General features: G+C 36.7%; 2 protein-coding genes across 3 annotated transcripts in view; one reads left to right on the top strand and one right to left on the bottom strand.

Moving 5' to 3' along the window:
• The window catches only part of LOC136026915 (uncharacterized), a 182,479-nt gene that overhangs the window by 53,775 nt on the left and 104,271 nt on the right, over positions 1-24,433 (bottom strand). The window lies entirely within an intron of this gene.
• The window catches only part of LOC136026914 (uncharacterized), a 59,264-nt gene that overhangs the window by 13,591 nt on the left and 21,240 nt on the right, over positions 1-24,433 (top strand). The window contains exons 1-2 of one of the 2 annotated variants that reach the window (XR_010617440.1): positions 8,862-9,269; positions 20,780-20,994. Coding sequence is in view for 1 of the 2 variants with exons in the window: in XM_065703744.1 (XP_065559816.1) it covers positions 20,780-20,994 (215 nt within the window). In the remaining variant the exon portion in view is untranslated. Of the gene's footprint in view, positions 1-8,861; positions 9,270-20,779; positions 20,995-24,433 lie in introns of those variants that run through there. The other variant, XM_065703744.1, reaches the window with a different exon arrangement.

The raw sequence follows: 24,433 nt of genomic DNA, 5'->3' as shown, positions 1-24,433 counted from the left end.
GAGAAAGAAAGAACAGAAAGCGTGCCGAGGAATCAAAAGAACAGCAAGGAAACAGGCTTGAGGCTGATAGAGAAAAAAAGAACAGAAAGCGTGCCGAGGAACTACCAGAGCAACGCGGAAGCAGACTTGCTGCTAAAAGAGAAAGTGAAAAAAGAAGGCGTGCCGAGGAATTACAAGAACAGCAAGAAATCAGGCTTGCTGCTGATAGAGAAAGTAAGAAAAGAAAGCATGCCGAGGAATCACAAGAACAGCAAGAAATCAGGCTTGCTGCTGCTAGAGAAAGTAAGAAAAGAAAGCGTGCCGAGGAATCAGAACAACCTGAAAGTTATCGCCTGGCATTCAGGTACAACCCAGTCGATGATTATAGCTTGAGTAGATGTGTTCAAATCGGGACAATGTCTAAAATTTGTCCCTATTGCAAGGCCTTGAAATTCAATGGTGAAACAATGGGAATGTGTTGCGCCTCAGGAAAAGTTAAACTTCCTCTATTGGCTGCACCACCAGAGCCATTGAAGACGAATGAATGCTTGCCTGAAAAATTCTAATTTATGGGCACACGTAAAAATATTAAAATTAACTACAAATATGCGTGTCCGATTGCAAAACGATGACTCTGGTCAAACATTTTCAGATCAATTGCTGACAATTGGAAACGGAAAGCTCCCAGTAGACTCAATTTCAGGACGTATACAACTACCTGCTGATTTCTGTAATTTAGTGACGTCCAAAAATGAATTGATTGAAAAAGTATTTCTGTGTGTATGCATGTTTGTTTGTTTGTAAAAAGAGCGTTTGCATATGATGTCATTATTAGTACATACGGCTTTGTATATGCAGAGACAATGGGAAAGCCAAGAATGTTGTATATTCGCAATTTTTACGTAGTTTAACTCCTGCAGACCAAATGAATGCTTGCCTAAAAAATTCTAATTTATGGGCACACGTAAAAATATTAAAATTAACTACAAATATGCGTGTCCGATTGCAAAACGATGACTCTGGTCAAACAGTAGACTCAATTTCAGGACGTATACAACTACCTGCTGATTTCTGTAATTTAGTGACGTCCAAAAATGAATTGATTGAAAAAGTATTTCCGAATATTCTAAAAAATTATAAAAATAATAAATGGCTAAGTGAAAGAGCGATTCTCGCACCCAAAAATATAGACGTCCACGAAATCCACGAAGTTGTCTGTCTGTTCGTCTGTCTGTCAGGTGACGTCATGTTTCTGTGTCGACCTACGTCATGAAGTTAGTTGTCGTCACTTTTGCAATGACGGTGACGTCATTAAAGATATTTAATCATGAAATTAGTTGTCGTCATTTTTACTATGACGGTGACGTCATTAAAGATATTTAAGACATATATGTTCACGTAGAAATCTATTAATGTTTAAGTTTAAAATGACTGATGAACTTACAATGGCAAAAGCCGATGAAGATGCTCAAAGAGTCTATGCCAAAAAACTTGCTGCTGATAGAGAAAGTCAGAAAAGAAAGCGTGCCGAAGAATCAAAAGAACAGCAAGGAAACAGGCTTGAGGCTGATAGAGAAAGAAGGAACAGAAAGCCTGTCGAGGAACTACCAGAGCAACGCGAAAGCAGACTTGCTGCTAAAAGAGAAAGTGAAAAAAAAAGGCGTGCCGAGGAATCACAAGAACAGCAAGAAATTAGGCTTGCTGCTGATAGAGAAAGTAAGAAAAGAAAGCGTGCCGAGGAATCACAAGAACAGCAAGAAATCAGGCTTGCTGCTGATAGAGAAAGTAAGAAAAGAAAGCGTGCCGAAGAATCAGAGCAATCTGAAAGTTATCGCCTGGCATTCAGGTACAGCCCAGTCGATGATTATAGCTTGAGTAGATGTGTTCAAATCGGGACAATGTCTAAAATTTGTCCCTATTGCAAGGCCTTGAAATTCAATGGTGAAACAATGGGAATGTGTTGCGCCTCAGGAAAAGTAAAACTTCCTCTATTGGCTGCACCACCAGAGCCATTGAAGACTTTCCTTACTGGAACTACGTCAGAATCTAAGCGTTTTTGTCAAAAATCAGAAAATACAACTCATGTTTCCAAATGACGTCGTTTGGAGCCCAAATCAAAAATCCAGATCAATTTATGTCTACTTTCAAAGTAAAAGGGCAAATTTATCATAGAGCAGGGTCCCTTCTACCATTCTCAGGCGAGAATCATAAATTTTTACAATTGTACTTCATCAGTGATAGAAATTCTGAATTGAGTGCACGTTGCGAAATTTCTCCCAACGTTGAAAGGACAATCGTTTCCCAATTGCAACATCTTTTCCACGAAAATAATAATTTAGTGCGTCTGTTCAAAACAGCTATCGATTTGATGCCTACTGATACGCATAAAATTGTTATTTCCGCTGACAAAACGCCTCTTGGCCAACATGTGCGTAGATACAATGCTCCAACTATCGACGAAGTGGCAATCGTTATGGTCGGTGATCAGTTTTTACCTCGAGATATTATTCTTCATAAGCGAAACCCTCAGTTGTTAAGAATTGCTGAAACTCATCAATGCTACGATGCCCTACAATATCCTATAATTTTTTGGGATGGAGCCGACGGCTATCCCTTTAATATTAAATTGATGAATCCAGCCACTAACAAAGAAATGAATAAGAAATGCAGTGCAATGCATTATTATTCCTATAGACTAATGATTCGGCAGGATGAAGAAAATTATATTTTAAAATGCCGTGAATTATTTCACCAATTTGTCGTTGATATGTATGCTAAAATTGAATCAGAACGTTTGCTATATATCCGCCTGAATCAGACCAAGCTCCGCTCTGAACAATACATTCATTTGCGAGATGCAGTTATAAATGACGGTAATACCACAAACGTTGGAAGATTAACAATTTTACCTACGTCATATGCTGGCAGTCCCCGTCATATGCATGAATATGCTCAAGATGCTATTGCGTATGTTCGTCTCTATGGTCGTCCAGATTTATTTATTACATTTACATGTAATCAATCTTGGGACGAGATACTGCAGCTTTTACTTCAAGGACCCGTGTCTTCCGGCAAAAGTTGAAATCACTGATAAACTACATAGTAAAACTTGAACTGTTTGGGTCAGTGCGATGCTGGATGTACTCAGTGGAATGGCAAAAACGAGGTTTGCCACACGCACATATACTAATCTGGCTACATAAAAAAATTACTTCGAACGAAATTGATGATTTGATTTCCGCTGAAATCTATATATATAAAAATAAGTTGTCTGTCTGTCTGTGGATCAGGTGACGTCATGTTTCTGTGTTGACTGACGTCATGTTTTCAACTGACGAAATTACAGACCGGGACATCGGGACACAAATGACGACCGGGACACCGGCACATAGGGAATATAAATGACGACAATCAAAGAGAAAGCGACCGGGACAAAAGGATTGTTCGATTAGCAATCACCATCAACAAAGCACCGGGACACAAATGACGACCGGGACGCAGGGAGTATAAATGACGACCAGGACATAAGTAAAAAAAAACTAAAAAAACTAAAAAAAAGGTAAAAACTACAAAAAAACTAAAAGGAAAAAAAAAACTAAAAACTAATAAAAAAACTAAAAACTAACAAAAAAACTAAAAAAGCTAAAAAACTAAAAAAACTAAAAAAGAAAAAAATAAAAAAGGAAAAAATGAAAAATAAAGGAGAAAAACAAAACTAAAAAACGAATGTATATACAGACCGGGACACCGGGATACAAATGACGACCGGGACACAGGGAATATAAATGACGACCGGGACACAGGGACACAACTGGAACGGGGACGCCGGGGGGCACAGGGGGATATAAATGACGACCGGGACACCGGGACACAAGGAATATAAATGACGCCCGGGACACTCAAAGAGAAATCACAGACTGGGACACCGGGACACAAATGACGACCGGGACACAGGGAATATAAATGACGACCGGGACACAGGGACAAAACTACAAAGGGGACGCCGGGGGGCACAGGGGGATACATAAATGACGATGGCGACACAGGGAATGGTCGATTAGCAATCAACATCAACAAAGCTCAAGGGCAATCATTAGAATCATGAGGTATAGATCTGAATACGGATTGTTTTCCCATGGACCATTATATGTTGCATGTTCAAGAGTCGGCAAACCTGACAATCTATTTATATGCACAGACAATGGGACAGCAAAGAATGTTGTATATTCGCAAGTTTTACGTAGTTAAAAACATATATACATATATATATATATATATATATATATATATATATATATATATATATATATATATATATATATATATATATATATATATATATATATATATATATATCTATATTCACAGGTGGGACATAGGGACACAACTACAATGGCGCATAACTGATATGGCGCGTAACGACTTACGCGCGCGGGGGGGCTTGGGGGGGGCGCGAAGCGCCCCCACCAACTAGGTGTTGGGGTGGCGCGAAGCGCCAACCCAACAGCTAGTACCTGATAAAAATGTCGATAAGAGGTTACATGATATTATTGTAAAAAATATGATACATGGACCTTGCGGTGCACTGAACGAAAATTCACCATGCATGGCCAAAGGTAGGTGCACAAAGCAATATCCTCGACTTTTAGTATCAAACATAATTACTGGCAATGATGGTTACCCACAATATAGAAGAAGATCTACTGAAGATGGCGGTAAAACAGCAATAATAAAGAAGCGTAACGGTACCACCATCGAAGTAGATAACCAGTGGGTTGTTCCATATTCCCCATTATTATCAAAAACATTTAATGCACACATAAACGTTGAATACTGTAACTCCGTAAAGACAATCAATCAAATATGTAAATACGTCAACAAAGGCAGTGACATGGCAGTTTTTGGCTTGCAGCCCGAAATCAAAGATTTCGACGAAATCGTACAATATCAGGCTGGAAGATAAGCAGTAATGAAGCTGTTTGGCAAATTCTTTCATTTCCGATACATGAACGTAGTCCAGCTGTTGTTCACTTAGCGGTACATTTACAGAATGGTCAACGTGTTTATTTCACGGAAACCAACGTGCAACAAAGAGCCCTGAATCCACCGGATACAACATTAACAGCTTTTTTTTCGCTTTGCAAAAATGATTCTTTTGCAAAAAAACTGCTGTATACTGAAGTGCCTTCGTATTACACGTGGAATACTAAAAATAAAGTATTTGAACGTCGAAAAAAGGGTAAGTCATTCGACGGCCAACCTACCATCTTCAAAGATACCACGATAGGAAGACTCTACACCGGTCACCCCAATCAACATGAATGCTTCTTTCTACGCCTGCTTTTGGTGAATGTACCCGGTCCGACATCCTTTGAGTATTTGAACATGACACTTACCGTAGTGCATGCCAAGCTCTGAATTTATTGGAGAATGACCAACACTGGGATAACTGCATCAATGACGCGTGCGAAACGTCAACCCCAAGTCAAATTGACTCAATTTCAGGACGTATACAACTACCTGCTGATTTCTGTAATTTAGTGACGTCCAAAAATGAATTGATTGAAAAAGTATTTCCGAATATTCTAAAAAATTATAAAAATAATAAATGGCTAAGTGAAAGAGCGATTCTCGCATAAATAAATCTTTATAAATATATAAATCTATCTATATTCACAGGTGGGACACAGGGACACAACTACAATGGCGCGTAACTAATATGGCGCGTAACGACTTACGCGCGCGGGGGGGCTTGGGGGGGGTGGGGTGGCGCAAAGCGCCCCACCAACTAGGTGTTGGGGTGGCGCGCCAATGCACTTCAAAGAAATCTAGCTAACATAGTCAAATATAAATGATTAACTAAAATCTTTAACTAAATATCAGGAGAAGAAAAAATACCTACTTAAATAACAATAAGATAATATTTTGTGCATCAAAGAAAAATTGGCAGCGGAGGGATTCGAACCCTCGACTCATCAGAGACTGGTACTAAGACCAGCGCCTTAGACCACTCGGCCACACTGCCATGTATATGTATTTTAAATATATGATATATGATTAAATCATATTAAGTTCGCTTGTTCGATACGAGCGATTAATTCAGTTTTTTATTTCAGGAGGAGTAAGTGACGTCAGGGGTTAGAAAAATCGGTTCTTAAGACAGTCTGGTTTAGTTATCGGATAATCTACACCTACTGGCCCCCAGAATATGCAGGTTCCATAATTTGGTTACTGAATTATTATATATTCATCATATTTTGGTATATTTCATTATGATTAAGGCCGTGATTAAGTGAACTTGAAAACATCGAGCTTCAAAATTGAAGTTAGGTTAGCCTTCTGTCTTTTAATTCTCTATAGACCGTCGATTGTCAAAACTTCAAATAAATTATCAAGTCTTGTGAAAGGTTTTGATAGACAGCTTCCTTTGGCGAGATGCTTCAGCCGAAAAATAGTAATATGTTTGGCTGCGTCTTGCAAAGCATGGTTACCGACCAAGGGAGAAGAAAAAATGAGCAAAAGGGCACTATCATTCTCAAGTACAAAATGCTCATGTATATGAAACTGTGACGGCATGCATAGAGTGCATTTTAAAATTTATAAATAAAAAAAAAACTAGTTTTTTTTTTAACTGAAAGTAAGGAGCGACATTAAAACTTAAAACGAACAGAAATTACTCCGTATATGAAATGGGTTGTCCCCTCCGCAATCCCTCGCTCTTTACACTAAAGTTTTTAATTGTTTTAAAAAGTAGAACTGTAGCAAAGAGTCAAACTTTAGCGTAAAGAGCAAGGGATTGCGGTGGGGACAACCCATCTCATATACAGAGTAATATCTGTTCGTTTTAAGTTTTAATATCGCTCCTTACTTTCAGTTTTAAAAAAAATTGTTTTTATTTAATTTATCATGACATCACCCTCATGATATATTACTCCAAGGAAAGATCCTCCCACATAGCCCCCTCCCCTCATCCCCGCCCCAAACCAAAAAAATCCTACTGAAAACGTCTGTACGCTTCCCAATAACCATTACTGTATGTAAACACTGGTCAAAGTTTGTAACTTGTAGCCCCTCCCCCAGGGACGGTGGGGCAGTAAGTCATCCCCAAAGACGTAGTTCTTTTGGTTTTCGACTATGTGGAACACAAAAAAGTGGAAAAAAACAATCAAACAGTTCGTGGTAACGAACTGTAGTAAGGAGCAAAGTAATTTCTGTTAGTTTTAAGTTTTAATGTCACTCCTTACTTTCAGTTAATTTTTTATTTATTTAATTCGTAAGAAAACTTTGGTTTTCTAAGAATCCTCGAAGAACGCTTTCAACTAAGTTTGATGTTTAGTTTTGAATTAATAAACTGGGGTATTTTAAATAGCCTAGGAAATTTTCCCTAGGAAAAAAAAGTCGAAAAAACAATCAAACAGTTCGTGGTAACGAACTGAAGTATGGAGCGACCCGGCTAAATAGTAAATGAAACTCTAAGAAAAACGGAATTTTGATGCTAAAAGATACATCAAAAGAATCAGATTTTTATGCTGATTAAAAATATATAAGTTTCATCGAATTTAGTCTTTGTCATCAAAAGTTACGAGCCTGAGAAAATTTGCCTTATTTTGGAAAATAGGGGGAAACACCCCCTAAACGTCCTAGGATCTTAATAAAAATAACACCATCGCATTCAGCGTATCAGAGAACCCTATAACAAAAATTTCAAGCTCTTATCTACAAAAATGTGGAATTTCGTATTTTTTGCCAGAAGACAGATCACGGGTGCGTGTTAATTTGTTTTTTTGTTTTCTTTTCTTTCCCAGGGGTCATCGTATCAACCATATTGTCCTAAAATGTCGCAAGAGGGCTCATTCTAACGGAAATGAAAAGTTCTAGTGCCCTTTTTAAGTGACGAAAAAAATTGGAGGGCACCTAGGCCCCCTTCCACGCTCATTTTTTCCCAAAGTCAACGGATAAAAATTTTGAGATTGCCATTGTGTTCCGCATAGTCGAAAACCAAAAGAACTACGTCTTTGGGGATGACTTACTGCCCCACCGTTCCTGGGGGAGGGGCTACAAGTTACAAACTTTGACCAGTGTTTACATACAGTAATGGTCAAAGACGTTTTCTTGACTGGTGATCAAGTGGAAACAGTCTTTAGATGAGTTTGATTTTGATGAACATTTATTTTAAATCAATATTTGGGAGAAAAACTTTAAAAGTGCTTCTTCTAAGATCCATGAAAAACAATTTTGTGACGCAGATTATTCAATTAACTAGAGACAGTCACATGAGCTCAAAATGTTTGAAGTGGGGAGGGAGGAGGGTAATCTAAAACAGAATCAAATTATTAATGTGCATTATAGGAAACCTTGGGACTATCGCAAATATCATGACATTTTAGGGTTTTTAGGCCCTTGCGTACGTTTAAACTAGCATTTCAAACTTTAGAATATCGTCCTATTACAATACTGTTATCAACGGATCACAATATTCAAACCCCATGGTAATTTCTGTGCATGGTTACAATCCAAGTGCTACAATCCACATGTCCCGCTAAACTATATGCAACTACAACCTAAAAAAAAAAAAAATGGAAGAAACAAATGTGGTGGCCACATATATAAACTAAAAAACAACTTACTTGTGCCATAGATCTTAGGGTCATCGATTTGGGCTTTTTGAAGGCATCAACTGCCTTTGACGATCCCATGGATGTTTCTATTGGATAAATGGATCTAGTGGATAATTCTCTGTATGATTCAATCACAGCAAGGATTTCTATACGCTGAGCTGGTCTGTTGAGATACTCAACTGCCCAATCACGGGGAGTTTTTCCAATCTCGCTCGTCTCTTCGCCTCAGGTCACCACCAGCTTCCACAAGATACGTGAGCACACGAGGGGAGCCACCGAAACATGTTCCGTGTACTGGGGTGTATCTAAAGAACTGTCCATAGCCTTTATTGGGGTCTGCACCAAGCTGTAGTAATTTTATTAATGTCTTTTCAGTTCCCGAGAAAGCAGCTACAAATAGTGCAGTCTAGTTAAGCTTATTTTTTATATCTACTGGTACCCCCTTCTTCACTATAAACTCTTCGACCTTTTCCGCTTTGTCATCTATGACGTAGACGTGGAGAACTTCTGAGTCATTAGCCGTCTCCAGATTGGAAACTCGAGTGGGTATTATGAAAGGAGGTGATGAAGAGTTGTACAGCTTTCTTCCACTAAAACAGAGAAAAAGCTTAGCTTCTGCTAAAAAAAAAAGCAAAACCAAAAGATCGACAGCAACTTTTCTAAGAATTCTAAGTATGATCTAAGTTCCAATATATATAGTTTACAGTACATCGTTTAAAGAAGGTCGGGAAGAACAATAGAATTGCTTTAAATTCTGAAAAAGATTTTAGGTTTCCTCCCCTCCAACTCCTTCCAATGTCATCAGATCCGGTCGGGATTTAAAATAAAAGCTCTGAGACACAATATCATTCCAAACATCAAATTTCATTAAGATCCCATCACCCATTCATAAGTTAAAAATACTTCATTTTTTCTATTTTTTCCGAATTAACCGGCCCTCCACTCCTCACCAGATGGTCAACTGGGAAAACGACTATTTCTAATTTAAGCTGGTCTTGTCCCTGATACGCCTGCCAAATTTCATCATCCTAGCTTACCTGGAAGTGCCTAAAGTAGCAAAACCAGGACCGACAGACAGACAGACAGACAGACTGACAGAATTGGCGATTACTATATGTCACTTAGTTAATACCAACTGCCATAAAAAATGCGGCATCAGCACGTGTGATAGGTGAATGCGAGTTCCAATATCTCCGTTTTATGTTAACATCTTCTTCAATTGTTGGGTGTAGAATAGCAATTTCCTTAGTAAAAATATTTTATCCTGACCATTACATTATGGATAATGGCAACATGTTTGCGTTGTCATGTTAAAATTATTCCTTTGTTTCTGAAATAGGACTAAAAAATGGGCAAAATCTTCCCACCTGTTGTCTCGGCAAAATCTCAAGATGAGATTAAGAAACTTTTAAATCTTGCCTTGGATTACCTGGATCTCTAAAGATCACAATTTAATGTTGATAAAACAGAAGCTTGGGTTCTTAGTAAACAAAGAAGCAAGATTGAACAATTTTGCAAATTTTATTTTAATGGGAAAAAATGCAAATAGTGAAAGAAGCATGTTATTTGAGATTTTATTTTTCTGCTAATGGCGCCTGGAACAAAACGTACCACAGCAAATTTTGCAAATGATAGAGCAGCCATGTTTGCAGTATATAAAAAAGTAGTTTAAAGCCTAATAGCCAAGAGATTTTAAAACAGGAATTCAAAGTCAAATCCTTTTGATAATGTTTGACATTATCAATGTCAATAGGATTGACATTGATAATGTCAATCCTTCGCTATGCTGCTGAGATCTGGGAGAGAGAGAACCAGCTAAACAAATTGAACTGTTTCAGGTCCACTATTATAAACAACTGTATAGACTGAAGAAAACAATCCATAATATTGTCATAAAAGGGGGCTTAAGATTATTTTCAACGAGAAAAGATAGGTTAATACAGATGGTAAAATTCTAAAAAAGGTGATTGAATAATCTTGAACACAGGATAGCCAGAGGTACATATGACACATTGCTAAAGTGAATATAAAATCTTTGCAGCCATTCCAGATTAAAAAATTACTAGATGAAAATGGTTTCTTCCATATATGTAATAATGGTCAAGGCCCCGAAGAAAGTAAGGATGTTTTGCTTGGAAATTTAAGGACTAAGCTAGAAGATCAAGAGATTCAACTTTGGGGTGCTGAAACAAGTGCTTATGTTAGACAAAGAAGCACAGAACCCTTAGTCCAGGGAGAGCTCTCTGTTATATCTTAGAAGGAGGGATTTTAAAGAGAAGGCGAGCAAGCCTTCTCTTTTTACTGGGGACAATGATGGAAACATGGACTATAGTTGCATATTTGTATGTATTTATGTGTTGCGTGTGTACATATGTATTTGCGTATATGTAATATCTTTTGGCGTGGTTTGAAGCCTTATCATAACAGTCTACAATCCAATGATTGGTCCTTTACCCTAGAGTTCAATAAAGGCTCATTCTACCGAGAGATAGCAAAAGTATTTGAAATTCTTTGAAAATTATTAGTTACTCATACTAAAAAGGATTTTTGCAATCCTGTATTTTACCTCATAATGTTATTTCATGATGTATCTTATTAAATAAATGTTTTGTATGGTTCAATACCAGATGTGGAGCTTAGAAATAATGTTGAACCTACAAATAATGTTTAACTCTATCCACACTGACGAAGTCAACAATTGTAAATAAAGTAATATAATGCGACAGAAGGACTAGTAAACGTAACATTTTCTAATTAAAATGGGTTTTGACTAGCCCTTATATTCCTTTTTTTATTTCACCTAGACAACCCCCCCGCTCCTCCCGCATTCGAACATAAAAAATAACTTGCCGGGTAATCTGCCTTTTGCGTATATAGTTTGGACACGGAACTGTACAGCAATAATGAATGTTTTGCTAAAAGTTTATCTAAGTTGTCCATTGAAGAAAGATAAAGCAACTGTAAACAAGGCTATATAAAGCGAGAAATATCAGGAGTAGTCAAAACCCATTTTAATTAGAAAATATTACTGTGCTTGGTCTCGTAAAGGTAACGTGTCCAGTATAAGGTACATGTAAAAATACTCGGTGCTAGCTCATCACCCATGGCGAGGGCTATGGCAGGCGAATACGTCAAGGGGGTGGGGTACATCACAAGTCTAGTTACGTGCTCCTTGAATTTTTTCTCATTATTGAGTTAAATGTACTATCCCTGGTTATTGCCCTGCTGAATCGATTGATTTGCCCCAGCTGAATCGATTGATGCAGTTGATCAAGCGGATTAGATAGCCCATTTTACTATTATCTTAGTCTTAAAGGCACTGCAAAGATGCATTATTTTTGCTCATTCTAGGACTTATTGCTTAGTGGGATCATTTAAGAAAATACAACTTTGAATTAAGAACGTCTGGTGTTATTTTCATCTTGTCAGTTTCTTCGTGTTTTGGAACCTCTACTAGTTTGACTGTTGGTTCATCTTTTGCCTGATCCTTGATTTTGTAACTAACAATTTCCATTCCATTATGATTTTGATTTCTCTTTGACTGCTGATTTCGTTGTGAAACATTTTCGTTTGCAATTCAATGTGATTCTCGCTGCCGCTTGTTCTCTGCTTTTTGCTTTAGCTGTTCGGAGTCATTTTTTATGTTGTGTAATTTTAGATGAGTCATAAGGAACAAAAATGATACGACCACTCTGGGAAAAAATGATGTAATTTTTGCTCTTTAAAAGTATATAAATGTGCCGCCAATGACAAGAAAAATTAAGACCCTAAACAAATTTTTCCAAACTCTCGAGCAGTCTAGATCGTTATTTTTCAGGCCAGAAAAGCTTTGTGCCAATTTTCAAAAAAAAATATGGAGATGATTTCGAGAAAAAACAAATAAATAGTACGTGTACAAATAAATGCATAAATATATATATATATATATATATATATATATATATATATATATATATATATATATATATATATACATATATATATATATATATATATATATATATATATATATATATATATATATATATATATATATATATATATATATATATATATATATATACATATATAAATATATATATATATATATATATATATATCTATATATATATATATATATATATATATATATATATGTATATATATATATATATATGTATATGTATATTATTATTTAGAGGTAGTGTTTTGTGTAAAAAAAAAAACCATGCACAGAAATTACCATGGGGTTTGAATATTGTGATCCATTGATAACAGTATTGTAATAGGACGATATTCTAAAGTTTGAAATGCTAGTTTAAACGTACGCAAGGGCCTAAAAACCCTAAAATGTCATGATATTTGCGATAGTCCCAAGGTTTCCTATAATGCACATTAATAATTTGATTCTGTTTTAGATTACCCTCCTCCCTCCCCACTTCAAACATTTTGAGCTCATGTGACTGTCTCTAGTTAATTGAATAATCTGCGTCACAAAATTGTTTTTCATGGATCTTAGAAGAAGCACTTTTAAAGTTTTTCTGCCAAATATTGATTTAAAATAAATGTTCATCAAAATCAAACTCATCTAAAGACCGTTTCCACTTGATCACCAGTCAATAAAACTACTTTAAGGTCAGCTCAAGCGGTAAATCTCAATGTTAACCATTGTTAGTTTCGATAGCCATTGTCCCAACTTGGTGGAAAATTAAAAAGGCATGGACACAATATTTTCTCATCATCATAAGATACTAGTAGAAACAAAGAAGCTTTGTCCCTTCCTGAATTTGAGTGCAACTAGGCCCCCTCCCACACCCTTTTTCTCTCAAATTCATCTGATCAAAATTTTGAGACTCCATTTTGTTCAGCATAGTGGAAAGGCCGAATAACTGTGCCTTCGGGGATATCATAACCCTCCAACAGCCCCTAGCGAAAGGTCTTTAAGGTACAAAATTTGCCCATTGTTTGCGCATAATATTTGTTATTGGGGGAGAAAATTGAATTATCTGCTGGTGGGATTTTCCACGGAAATAATTTTCCATGGGAAGGGGACTTTTCAGGGGATTAATTTTTTTGGGAAAATTGACGCTGAGGGAATTTGCCTGAATTCTGTTATAAAATTCTCATGTCTTGCTTTCTCATTGCCAATTACCAGGATTGATTTGTCTTGAGAATAAATCCTTGGGGAGGAAGTATTTTTCCGTGGAGGAGCAGCCAGATTTCCAGGAATTAATTAAAAAACGATCAGAAATTAAATATAAAAAAAACTATTTTTTTCACCTGAAAGTAAGGACCAACATTACAACTTAAAACGAACATAAATTATTACGTATATGAGGTGGGTTACTCCTCCAAATCACCTCGCTCTTTACGCTAAAGTTTGAATTCTGTCCCAATTCTTTAAGAACGACTCCTGAAATACTATGTTTGTTTAATTAGAACAATAAGATGCTTTTTTTTAAGTGTTAAAAAACCTTAGCGTGAAGAGCGATGTGGTTTGGAGGAGTAATCTTCCAAACTGACAGAATATGCTCAGTCTTCTGAGAGTGCCAACTCCACGTGAAATTTTGACGGAAATAATGTCGCTATGATGCTTCGACGAAAGATTAGAATCAATATGGAAGCCAAGATACCGTAGTGATTTAACTTGTACAACTGGAATTTCCCGCAATAGGACTTTACCACTTACATCAACAGAATCACACACTCTACAGAATAACCGTAAAAACATATTTACATTCTCGCACAACAAATTTAAACTCGTAAATACCTTTTGTATTTTGAGGGCATTATTAGCTTTTGCTATCAAATCATCGACTGATTTTGCAAATACTGTTAGCGCAGTGTCCTCCGCAGAATAAGTAACATATACATCCTGCAGATAAAAGCGCATCATGTCAACATAAACTAGATAAAGTAAAGGGCCCAGCACAGAGCTCTGAGGTACGCCAAACATCACAGGAAAATTCGGTGAGACTACATAATTTAAAACTAGTTTAAGGGACCTACCGTAAAGATAGCTCTCAAGCCATCCTAGACAAACTCTATTTATTCCATTTAGTACTCCATTTAGTACTTTTAAGCTCTTTACTCCAAGAACACAGTCCAACGTTGTCATCTGTCCCACATTTATATGTGATTTTTGCATAATTAATTGTTTTCTCAAATCCTCGCTCCTTGTCATGCTCCTTCAAAATAGAAACTGACGTAAGAGCAGCGTGTTTCTTATAGAGTTGTTGTCATACTGGAGTAGTTAGATATATCTAATCTTGGTTCACATAGCTCCGAAGAGAGGATGTAGCAGAATCTTGTCCATCGGTCAGCAGGAGTCTCCAAACTATGGCCCTTGGGCCACATCCGGCCCGCCACATAATTTCATCCGGCCCGCCAAACCAATCCCCGTGTGGTGGCCTTGAAAAAAAAAATTATCGTACGACCGGTATCGCAGAATTATTCAAAGCTGGGGCGGTACACTGGTGGGGCTCAGGCGGCTCAGCCCGAGTCAGTCTCCCTCTCTCGATTGTGTGAATCACAGATGCTAGTACTGGTAGGTATGTATTGTGCATTACAACCAATCAGTTGTTATTATCAGATTTTGAATGGATTTGGAAATTGGCATTTTTTTTGCAGATATGACAGGTCATATGAATTGCTTGAATCTGAAATTGCAAGGCAAAACAAATTTGATCAGGGGCTACTTTGTTCATGTTCAGAGCAAAACTTGCGCTACTTGAAGGCCAGGTGAAAGTTAAGAATTTCGCTCATTTTCCATGTTGTGAAAAATTTAAGATTTGAAACAGCAGTTTCAGGAGCGATTTGCTGACCTTGATGCCAAAGAAAATGAAATCAGGCTCTTTCATAATCCATTTGACTACAATGCTGAAAATCTTCCAACTCTATTTCAAACGGAAATTATTGATCTCCAAGCAGATGACAGACTGAAAGATAAGTATAGAGAAGGAAATCTGACTGAATTTTATAAGTGTCTGCAGCCAGATCCGTTTCCAAATTTGATAAAGTTTGTTTGTAGTTTTGTGTCCATTTTTGGTACAACATATTTGTGTGAACAAACATTTTCCAAAATGAAGTATGTGAAATCTAACTATCGAGCAAATTTGTCTGATGATCATTTGAAGTCTATTCTTACAATTGGCTCATCTAATCTGGAACCTGATTTTAATGAAATTTTAAAGTCAAAACGACAGTATCATTCGTCAAACTAATTTTGTTGCATAAATCTAAAGGCATGAGTCTATTTAGTTTACCCTTCTTTTTTCCAACAAGATATGTTTTAAATTTTGTATGTTTATACTCTAATATTTGGGGAAATTAAATTACTGGCACTGATTTGGTTTTTTTTTTCTCATTTTTTATCCCTTCGGCCCGCATAAACATGGGAAATATACAATATGGCCCTTACATTGAAAAGTTTGGAGACCCCTGGGTCAGATGGACTCTCAAGACAATATAGGTCTGAAATATTTTTTGGGGGGATTCACCCCCTCCTTTACTAGAGCACAGTTTTATATGCTTACGTCTTCTGTTGATTTTACATTATTATATCTGAAAAAAGAGAGGGGTATTATAACCAGAGGTGTTGTTAATAGGGTTGCTTTAAGCTGCTGCTGCCTTTAAATTTCTATATCTGCAAACAGGTGCTTCAAACTCCTATGGAGTGTGTACGAAATGCAACTGATTATCCCACCTTATGCTTGGAGGAGTCACCTACTCTCCACCCCCTGTATACATCTCAGTACTTCATATGTGCGGCACAATTAAGGGTTGTTTGGCACGCGCCACCTAATGTTTATGATTTCCAAAAGTTGGTGACCCCTTGTTATGTTTTTTGTTGGATAGTTTGTTTTTCTCTCCTTTTTTTCTTTTTTTTCTTTTTTTTATACAACCAGTCTCCGCAGCAGATTTTTACGATGAGTGATAGTTTCTTTTACTACCCATAAGGAATTAACTTATGTGTGTTCAGCATTTATTCAACGCATATTGTGTTTATTAGACATCTTAATGGACGCCCGTGCTTTGAGATTTGACTAGATACTTTCCAACTTCCTTATGTATTTTGATCAGGTAGATTATTAAATGAGACAGGCTTCGATCATATTATTACACGGCTAAATTGAGTCTACTTGCTAATTCGGCCGAAGGGGTGAGAAATCGCATTTTTAAAACCAATCAATCATGATTATTATGTTTTAAAATTATTTCCAGCTTCAGAGATTCTATTCCTGATAAGAGTGGAAGTAGAAACTCATGCCGGTTTCACGGAGAAAAAATTAACGATGCTGGCGATTATTTAACGAAACTCAGCAAAGTTTCAAACATGCTTTTGCTTTTTTCTTCAACTCTGTATCAGTAAAAGTATTATCCTAATACATACAGGGAGGGGGAAGGTGGTTGTAGATACGTGCCCGAAATTTTCAGAATATTGTGGGTTTTCCATATTTTTGACACAATTAGGCCTTTATTATGTTTTTTATGGTTCTTGGTATTAACCTAGTGACATATAGCGATCGCAAATTCTGTCGGTCCGTCTGTTTGTCTGACCCGGTTTTGCTAGTTTAGGCACTTCCAGATAAGCTTGGACGATGAAATTTGGCAGGCGTATCAGGGACCGGACCTGATTAAATTAGAAATAGTCGTTTCCCCGATTTGACCATATGGGGGGGAGTGGGGGCTGGTTAATTCGAAAAAATAGAAAAAAATGAAGTATTTTTAACTTACGAACAGGTGATCAGATCTTAATGAAATTTGATATTTGGAAGGATATCGTGCCTCAGAGTTCTTATTTTAAATCTCGACTGGATCCAGTGACATTGGGGGAGTTGGGGGGGACCTAAAATCTTAGAAAACACTTAGAGTGGAGGGATCGAGATGAAACTTGGTGGGAAAAATAAGCAGAAGTCCTGGATACGTGATTGACATAAATGGAACGAATCTGTTCTTTTTGGCGGAGTGGGGGAGGGTATATTCTGAAAAATCAGAAAAAATGAGGTATTTTTAACTTACGAAGGAGTGATCAGATTTTAATGAAATTTGATGTTTGGAAGGATATTGTGTCTCAGAGCTCTTATTTGAAATCTTGACCGGATCTGGTGACATTGGGGGGAGTTGAGGGGGGAACCTAAAATCTTGGAAAACGCTTAGAGTGGAGGGATCGGGATGAAACTTGGTGGGAAAAATAAGTACAAGTCCTAGATACGTGATTGACATAACTGGAACGGATCCGCTCTCTTTGGGGGAGCTGGGAGGGGGGGTTAATTCTGAAAAATTAACCGGAAATACGAAGGAGTGATCGGACCTTAATGAAGTTTCATATTTAGAAGGACCTCGTAACTCATATATCTTATTTCAAATCCTGACTGGATCTAGTGTCATTGGGGGAAGGGGGGGTCCGGAAATCTTGGAAAACGCTTAAAGCGGAGATATCAGGATGAAACTTGGTGAGAAGGAATTTGATATTTAGAAGGATCTTGTGCTTTGGAACTCTTATTTTAAATACCGACCAGATTCGATGAAATTGGGGGGAGTTGGAAAGGAAACCGGAATTCTTGGAAAACGTGAAAACCGAGGTATCTTGTGAATGGGTGATCGGATCTTAATGACATATAGAAGAATCTTATGTATAAGATGCTCTATTTTCAATTCGAATTGGATCCGGGGACATAGACGGTTGGAGGGGGGAAACAGAAATCTTGGAAACCGGAAATCTTGGAAAACGCTTAAAGTGAAGAGATCAGGATGAAACTTAATGGTAATAATAAGCACAAGCTATATATACGTGATTGACATAATTGGAACGGATCCGTTCTCTTTGGGGGAGCTGGGGGTTGTTAATTTGGAAAAATTAGAAAAAGTGAGGTATTTTTAAATTAAGAACGAGTGACCGGATCTTAATGGAATTTGATATGTAGAAGGAACTCATGTCTCAGAGCTCTTATTTCAAACTCGACCAGATCTGTTGACATTGGGGGGAGTTGGAAGGGGAAACAGGAAATCTTGGGAAACGCTTAGAGTGGAGAGATCGGGTTGAAACTTGGTGGGTAGAATAAACAAATTTCGTAGATACGTGATTGACGTAACCGGACTGTATCCGCTCTCTTTGGGAGATTTAGGGGGTGGGGTTCAGTGCTTTGCTCAGTTTGGTGCTTCTGGACGTGCTAGAACGATGAAAATTGGTAGGCTTGTCAAGGAGCTGCACAAATTGACTGTATAAAGTCGTTTTCTCCGATTCGACCATCTGGGGGGCTGAAGACAGAGGAAGAATTAGAAAAATTGAGTTATTTTTAACTTACGAGTGGGTGATCTGATCTAAATGAATTTTGATATTTAGAAGGACCTCTTGACTCAGAACTCTTATTTTAAATCCCGAACGGCATTAAGCCTCTGATTTTCCTTTTAAATCAGTCTATTGATTCTTAGAATTTTGCTAGAGCTCACACCATATGAGGTCTTGGCTCTTCCCACCTCGTCACAAGTGCCATATGAGCTTTTGTTCTTAAAGTGGCTCTATTGGGGGTGGGGAGGGGTGACCTTGCCCTCAATTTATTTTCTGCCCTCTCCGATAGGATTGTAAAATAATTTTATTTGTGTTTTTATTGAAAAAATTCTAACGACCCCTCCCGAAACATTTTCGTAAACTGACATTCCTGCGTGGCCCACTTTAGTGTAATTCCCCATGCGTAGAAGTTGTTGTCGACGTCCGTTCCTACCATTAATGTCTGCTACTTATATAGCTCTGCACGTTTTTTCGGATTTCACATTGATTTTTATTTACTTTTCTAATTTTAATTGTTTGAGGAATGCAAGCAAAAGTCAAAAGTCACAAGATGTTTGAAGGGTAAGGGATATAAGTTATATCCCTATATTGCATAGTTCAAGGAAGCTAGCTAAATATAAGTTATCAACTTGTACATTGGTGTACAGTGTACAGTGTACAACTTTGTACAATGGTACAGTCCCAGGGACCAGAGCGTTTTCTTAAGGAGGGGTCGAAAACACAAACACAGATAGAGTAGGGTCGTAGTTTTTCTAGGATACCTTCACCCTCCTCTATTTGCTAATTCGGTTATGGGGTAGTTGCTAAAAGATAAAGGGGCAAAGACGTGGTATGGCATTGTCTGTGTCATGACTTCTTTGTTTTAAAATAAGCTACCACAAATAAATATCTATTTAAGATAAATTGGCTGGGATTATTAATTAAATCTTAGGTAGAATTATGATTTAAAATAGAGTAAATAGTTTTAATGATTTTGCAGAAAAGGTGTTCATTATGTAAATATCAACCCTTGAAGCTCTTTGTAGTTTTGCTATAACATATTTTTTTGAATATATTAGTTTTTTCCCAAACTTTTCACTTGTACTGCATTAATAATCTTTTAAAAAACAAATGAAAGACAGGAAAAAGTGGATTAATGAATAATAAACAGAAACATATTAAATGGGAAAGAAAACAAAAATCCCCCCAAAATTCGTATTCTCCTCAAAAAGGATGGCATGGAGTTCACAGCTCCAGAAGATAAAATGAAAATCCTCCTAGATAATTTTATACAAAATAACCAAGGGTATCAGTATCAAGCACGAACTAATATAACTACCAACTGATATAACTACCAACTAATATAACCAACCCCAAATGGAACCGTTCACTATTGAAGAACTAGAAACTGCTATAAAGAAAATAAGGCTAGGAGCACCTAATAACTAGCTTAATCTAACTAGCTTAATCTAACTAGCATAATCTGACTAGCTTCATATCTGTGGTTTTCATATCTGTGGAAAACAAATTTGGATTTATTTTGTTTAGTTATAGCCTAGCCTTTTCTAAATTTGTTCTATCAAAATTTCCTCTTATAAGTTGTTTTATGGTGTGTCTAAAGCGAAAAAGAGAGTTTAAGGCATTTTAATTCCATGTTAAAAAGTGTGCTTTAATTCGATTGGCTAATTTTTGTGACGAGTTTTGTTAAATATTCATATTGGGGGTTTATTAGAAGGAGGAGCAAATGTTCGCATTTGGAGCCAGTAAGAAGAACACAAAACCCGATATTTATTGTTATTTTTTTCATTTTGCATGAAACTTGGACAAAAAAAGAAGACCTTTTTAGTTACAATATTTTCTACATGTAAACACTCTGTTTATCTCTAGTATTACTTCACCTTCTTTCATCTGATCTTCATCGTATTTTTTTCAGATTTTACGTCTGCCATACGTCCAACAGGAAGAAAATATCCCTGGGCCTTTGGGCCATGTACAAGCCACTGGATTCGGCAGTATCCTTTTTGGCTCAACGGCAACCATGGGCTGCATCCCAGTTAGGAGGATCCAAGAAAATGAGTGTACAGACATCATTAGCAAAAATGACAAGGACATTTATAGAGTTGCTGCCAAGAAAGCTGTTCCCTATAGGTTAGAACTTTGGTTTTGTCCTTTCCTTTCTAATGTTTGACTTGCCTTACAGCGCTGTCGTCTGACATTTTTAATACTTTCCAAGTTAATTGTCAAAACTAATTGCTAAGCCTAATTGCTAATTGCTAAATGTACTTATATTTCGGCTATACAGCTATTATCGGGGTCACCAACATTTTGGCCCATGAATGTGCGCCTTTCGTATCCAAAATTGTGTCCATCTTGAAATCTCAGAAACTAGAGACTATTATTTTGTACCTGTTATATTATTGACCAAAACACGGTTTGTAAACCTCTTTCAAAGCGACCAGTTAGCCTACCACGAAATATAATGAAAACGAAAATAATCCATGTAAAACATTCATAAAAAAATAACTGTGGAAGCACGAAATGAGTGGAAGCACGAAAACCATATAAACATGTAGATCCCCTACTTCGGAGAAAATCATTTACTTACATCTCCGGCAAAAGCTGGATGGTAAAAATAAAAAAAAAATGAAAAACACAACTTTGGTGAAAAGTGATATTTTTTTATAATAATATAAATCCAGTTGGGAACTGTTTTGTTTTATGACAAGAAATTTACAATATGTCGCTTTTTTGCCGTTTTATATTATTGTGTCCCGGCACATGAGAATGTGTCATTTTGACAAAAAAGTGTCCAGTTGGCAACCCAGACTACCATCATAAAAATAACTTTAAAAAAGTTTACATTTAGAACAGATAAATTTAACTATTGATTAAGAATTAACTTTTCCTTGGTTGACTAGTGTCCAGGCGAAACAATTCACGAAACTGTAGGACAGGGGGGTTGGCAAAATATGCTTTTCAATATGCAGGGAGCTGCAGATTTGTCGTTTCTTCAATAAAAATACCTAAAAAGACATTTTTCAATAAAAGTTATCCTCTCCCCCCAAAAAAAAACCTTTTAAAATTAAATATCTTCCTTATTGTTTTGTTTTATTCACTGGCAAAAAAAACATCCTTGTTTGGTTTTTGGTTCATTAAATATGTCTCTTCTGTTGTGCTATTGTATGTCATATATTGGTACAAAAACCAATGTATTCTCAGCTTCGTCCTCCCCCCTTCGTATTTGCATAAAAATTGTGTCCCTCCATAAAATTTTGCCTGTTTATCCTTCTTCAAGTGCTAGTACTTGAATTGGTGGGTGCCGATTTCGACTCAACTTATTCAACAACAAAAGAACTACGGAACAAAACGTACAACAAAATTGTAACAACAAAGCTCTTAAAAGCCAGTCTAAAGGCTAAAATAAGGAACGAAAACTGGCTAATACGTAAGGAGATAGGGCAATTTCAAGGAATCCCTGAAAAAAAAACCTTTAAAAAGAGTCATAAATACTAAAATCTCCTTTCTAAAGTTTCAATTTACCTCCTACTTTTCTATATTGGAGTAATATGTAGCCTGCCTTGCATATTCCCGTTATAATCTACAATAGCGCTATTCTTTTCTTACTTATTATTTTAACGCTATTATTTTAAGAGTAGGACTATTGTGGAATATAATGGCAGCATTCAAGCCGGATGCATTCTGCTCCATTGGGGAGGGTGGGGAGAAATTAAAGCAAAGTGCTTTTAGAAATGAGAAAAGTATGTGTTGATAATTGTTCCAAAGTGGTTTTCATAATATTCATAATATTTATCGGGTTTTCTTCAAATGGTCAAAATTGACTTCTACATTCTAGATGCATTAGCACCTGCGAAAATAACTTTGGAAATATACTAATCCTGTAAAGTGAGTAATGAGACCTGGCAATGCTGCAGAAATTGTTACAGCAAGTTGGTTATTGATCTTGACCAGAAATGTCGGTTTTCTGGAATAGATCCAAGCTGGATCGAGGGGTGAGAAATGTTTTCGTTTTGATGTCCTTGGTACCTTAAGTAGCGACAAAGACTTCTGATTCCTTCCCTCCTACAAAACCATTTAATAAATGAGGACTTTTTCAAGATGGTGACAAGAAAACTAAAATATCCTCTCCGTCATGTGTAAAGGTTGTATCTAGTATTGTTCATACTTTCCAAGTTAACTGCCAAAACTAATTGCTAAGCCTGCTCAGAGGGGTGGCTTACGGGATAATATTTGCTTGATCAATCTTTGATCCTAATTTAAATCGCCGGCTAATACTCCCTTTGAGAACAACATAGCAAGTGATTTCTCTTAATTGTATCAGAAGGGTGAAAATGTCAGATACAACCTTCTGGCATAATATAAAAAGTGTACTAATGTTTCGGCTATGCAAATATCGTCGGGGTTCCCAACTTTTTGGTTCGTGATTGTGTCCCCTCACCATCCAAATATGTGTCCATCTTGAAATATCAAAAACTAGAGGCTATATATTTTACCTGTTGTATTATAACCAAAAGACGCTTATAAAATCTTTTTCAAAGCGACCAGTTAGCATCAAATATAATGAAAACGAAAAAAAAATCCATACAAGACATTCATGAAAAATAGTTTGAAAGCACAAAACTCATATAAACATTTAAATCTCTTACTTTGGGGAAAATCCTTTACTTACGACATCTCTGGCAAAACTTGGATGCTAGTAAAAAACGATAAAAAGCACTATTTTGGTGATAAGTGACATTTTTTAAAATAAGATATATATCCAGTTGGGAAATGTTTCGTTTTATGTCATAAGTTCAAAAAAGGTGTCACATCTTGCCTTTTTTTTGGCCATTGTGTTCCGGCACATGAGAATGTGTCCTTTTGACATAAAATGTGTCCAGTTGACAACCTTGATTAATAGATAAGACTAAACGCTGTAAAACTCATAAAATTAACTTACAACTAAAAAGTTTATATTTAGAACAGTCAAATTCAACTATTGATAAAAATTAACTGTCCGTTGGTAGCATCCAATGGAAACAATTCACAAGAATTTAGGGATGGGGGGTTGGCAAAATGTACTTTTCAATGTGTAGGGAGGTACAAATTTGTCTTTTCTTTATCAAAAATATCCAAAAAGACATCTTTCAATAAAAGTCATCCTCAAAAAACTATATTTCAAAATCTAAAGGGACACACGCCCCCAGGGACGGATCCTGAATTGTTTTAGCAGGGGGGGGGGCGCAAAATATTTTACGCCGATAAACTTGCAAACAAAGAAATGCCAGCAATTTAAAAGGAACCTTAGTGATTATACGCCGTAAGTAGGTTGTGGAAATGGTTGTAAATTTAATCTAAAATCTGCTAAGGGTTGAAGTTCTAATAAATCTGTTGAAATTAAAAGGATGTAAAAATATTGATACAAAAAATAGTAAGTTATAGAAACAACCCCGCCATAAAAAAATGAAAAGCTGTTCACCCTCTACGAAAAATATGATATTTAATATGGCAACATGATATTATCCCCAAATCTACCACTACGTTAGGGGGGTACACCCCCACCTGGATCCGCCACTGCACGCCCCTCTCC

Source organism: Artemia franciscana, chromosome 5 (assembly GCF_032884065.1).
Source record: "Artemia franciscana chromosome 5, ASM3288406v1, whole genome shotgun sequence".
Lineage (NCBI taxonomy): Eukaryota > Metazoa > Arthropoda > Branchiopoda > Anostraca > Artemiidae > Artemia > Artemia franciscana.
Note: the sequence above shows the minus strand (reverse complement) of the source record. Positions and strands in the feature narration are given on the sequence as shown.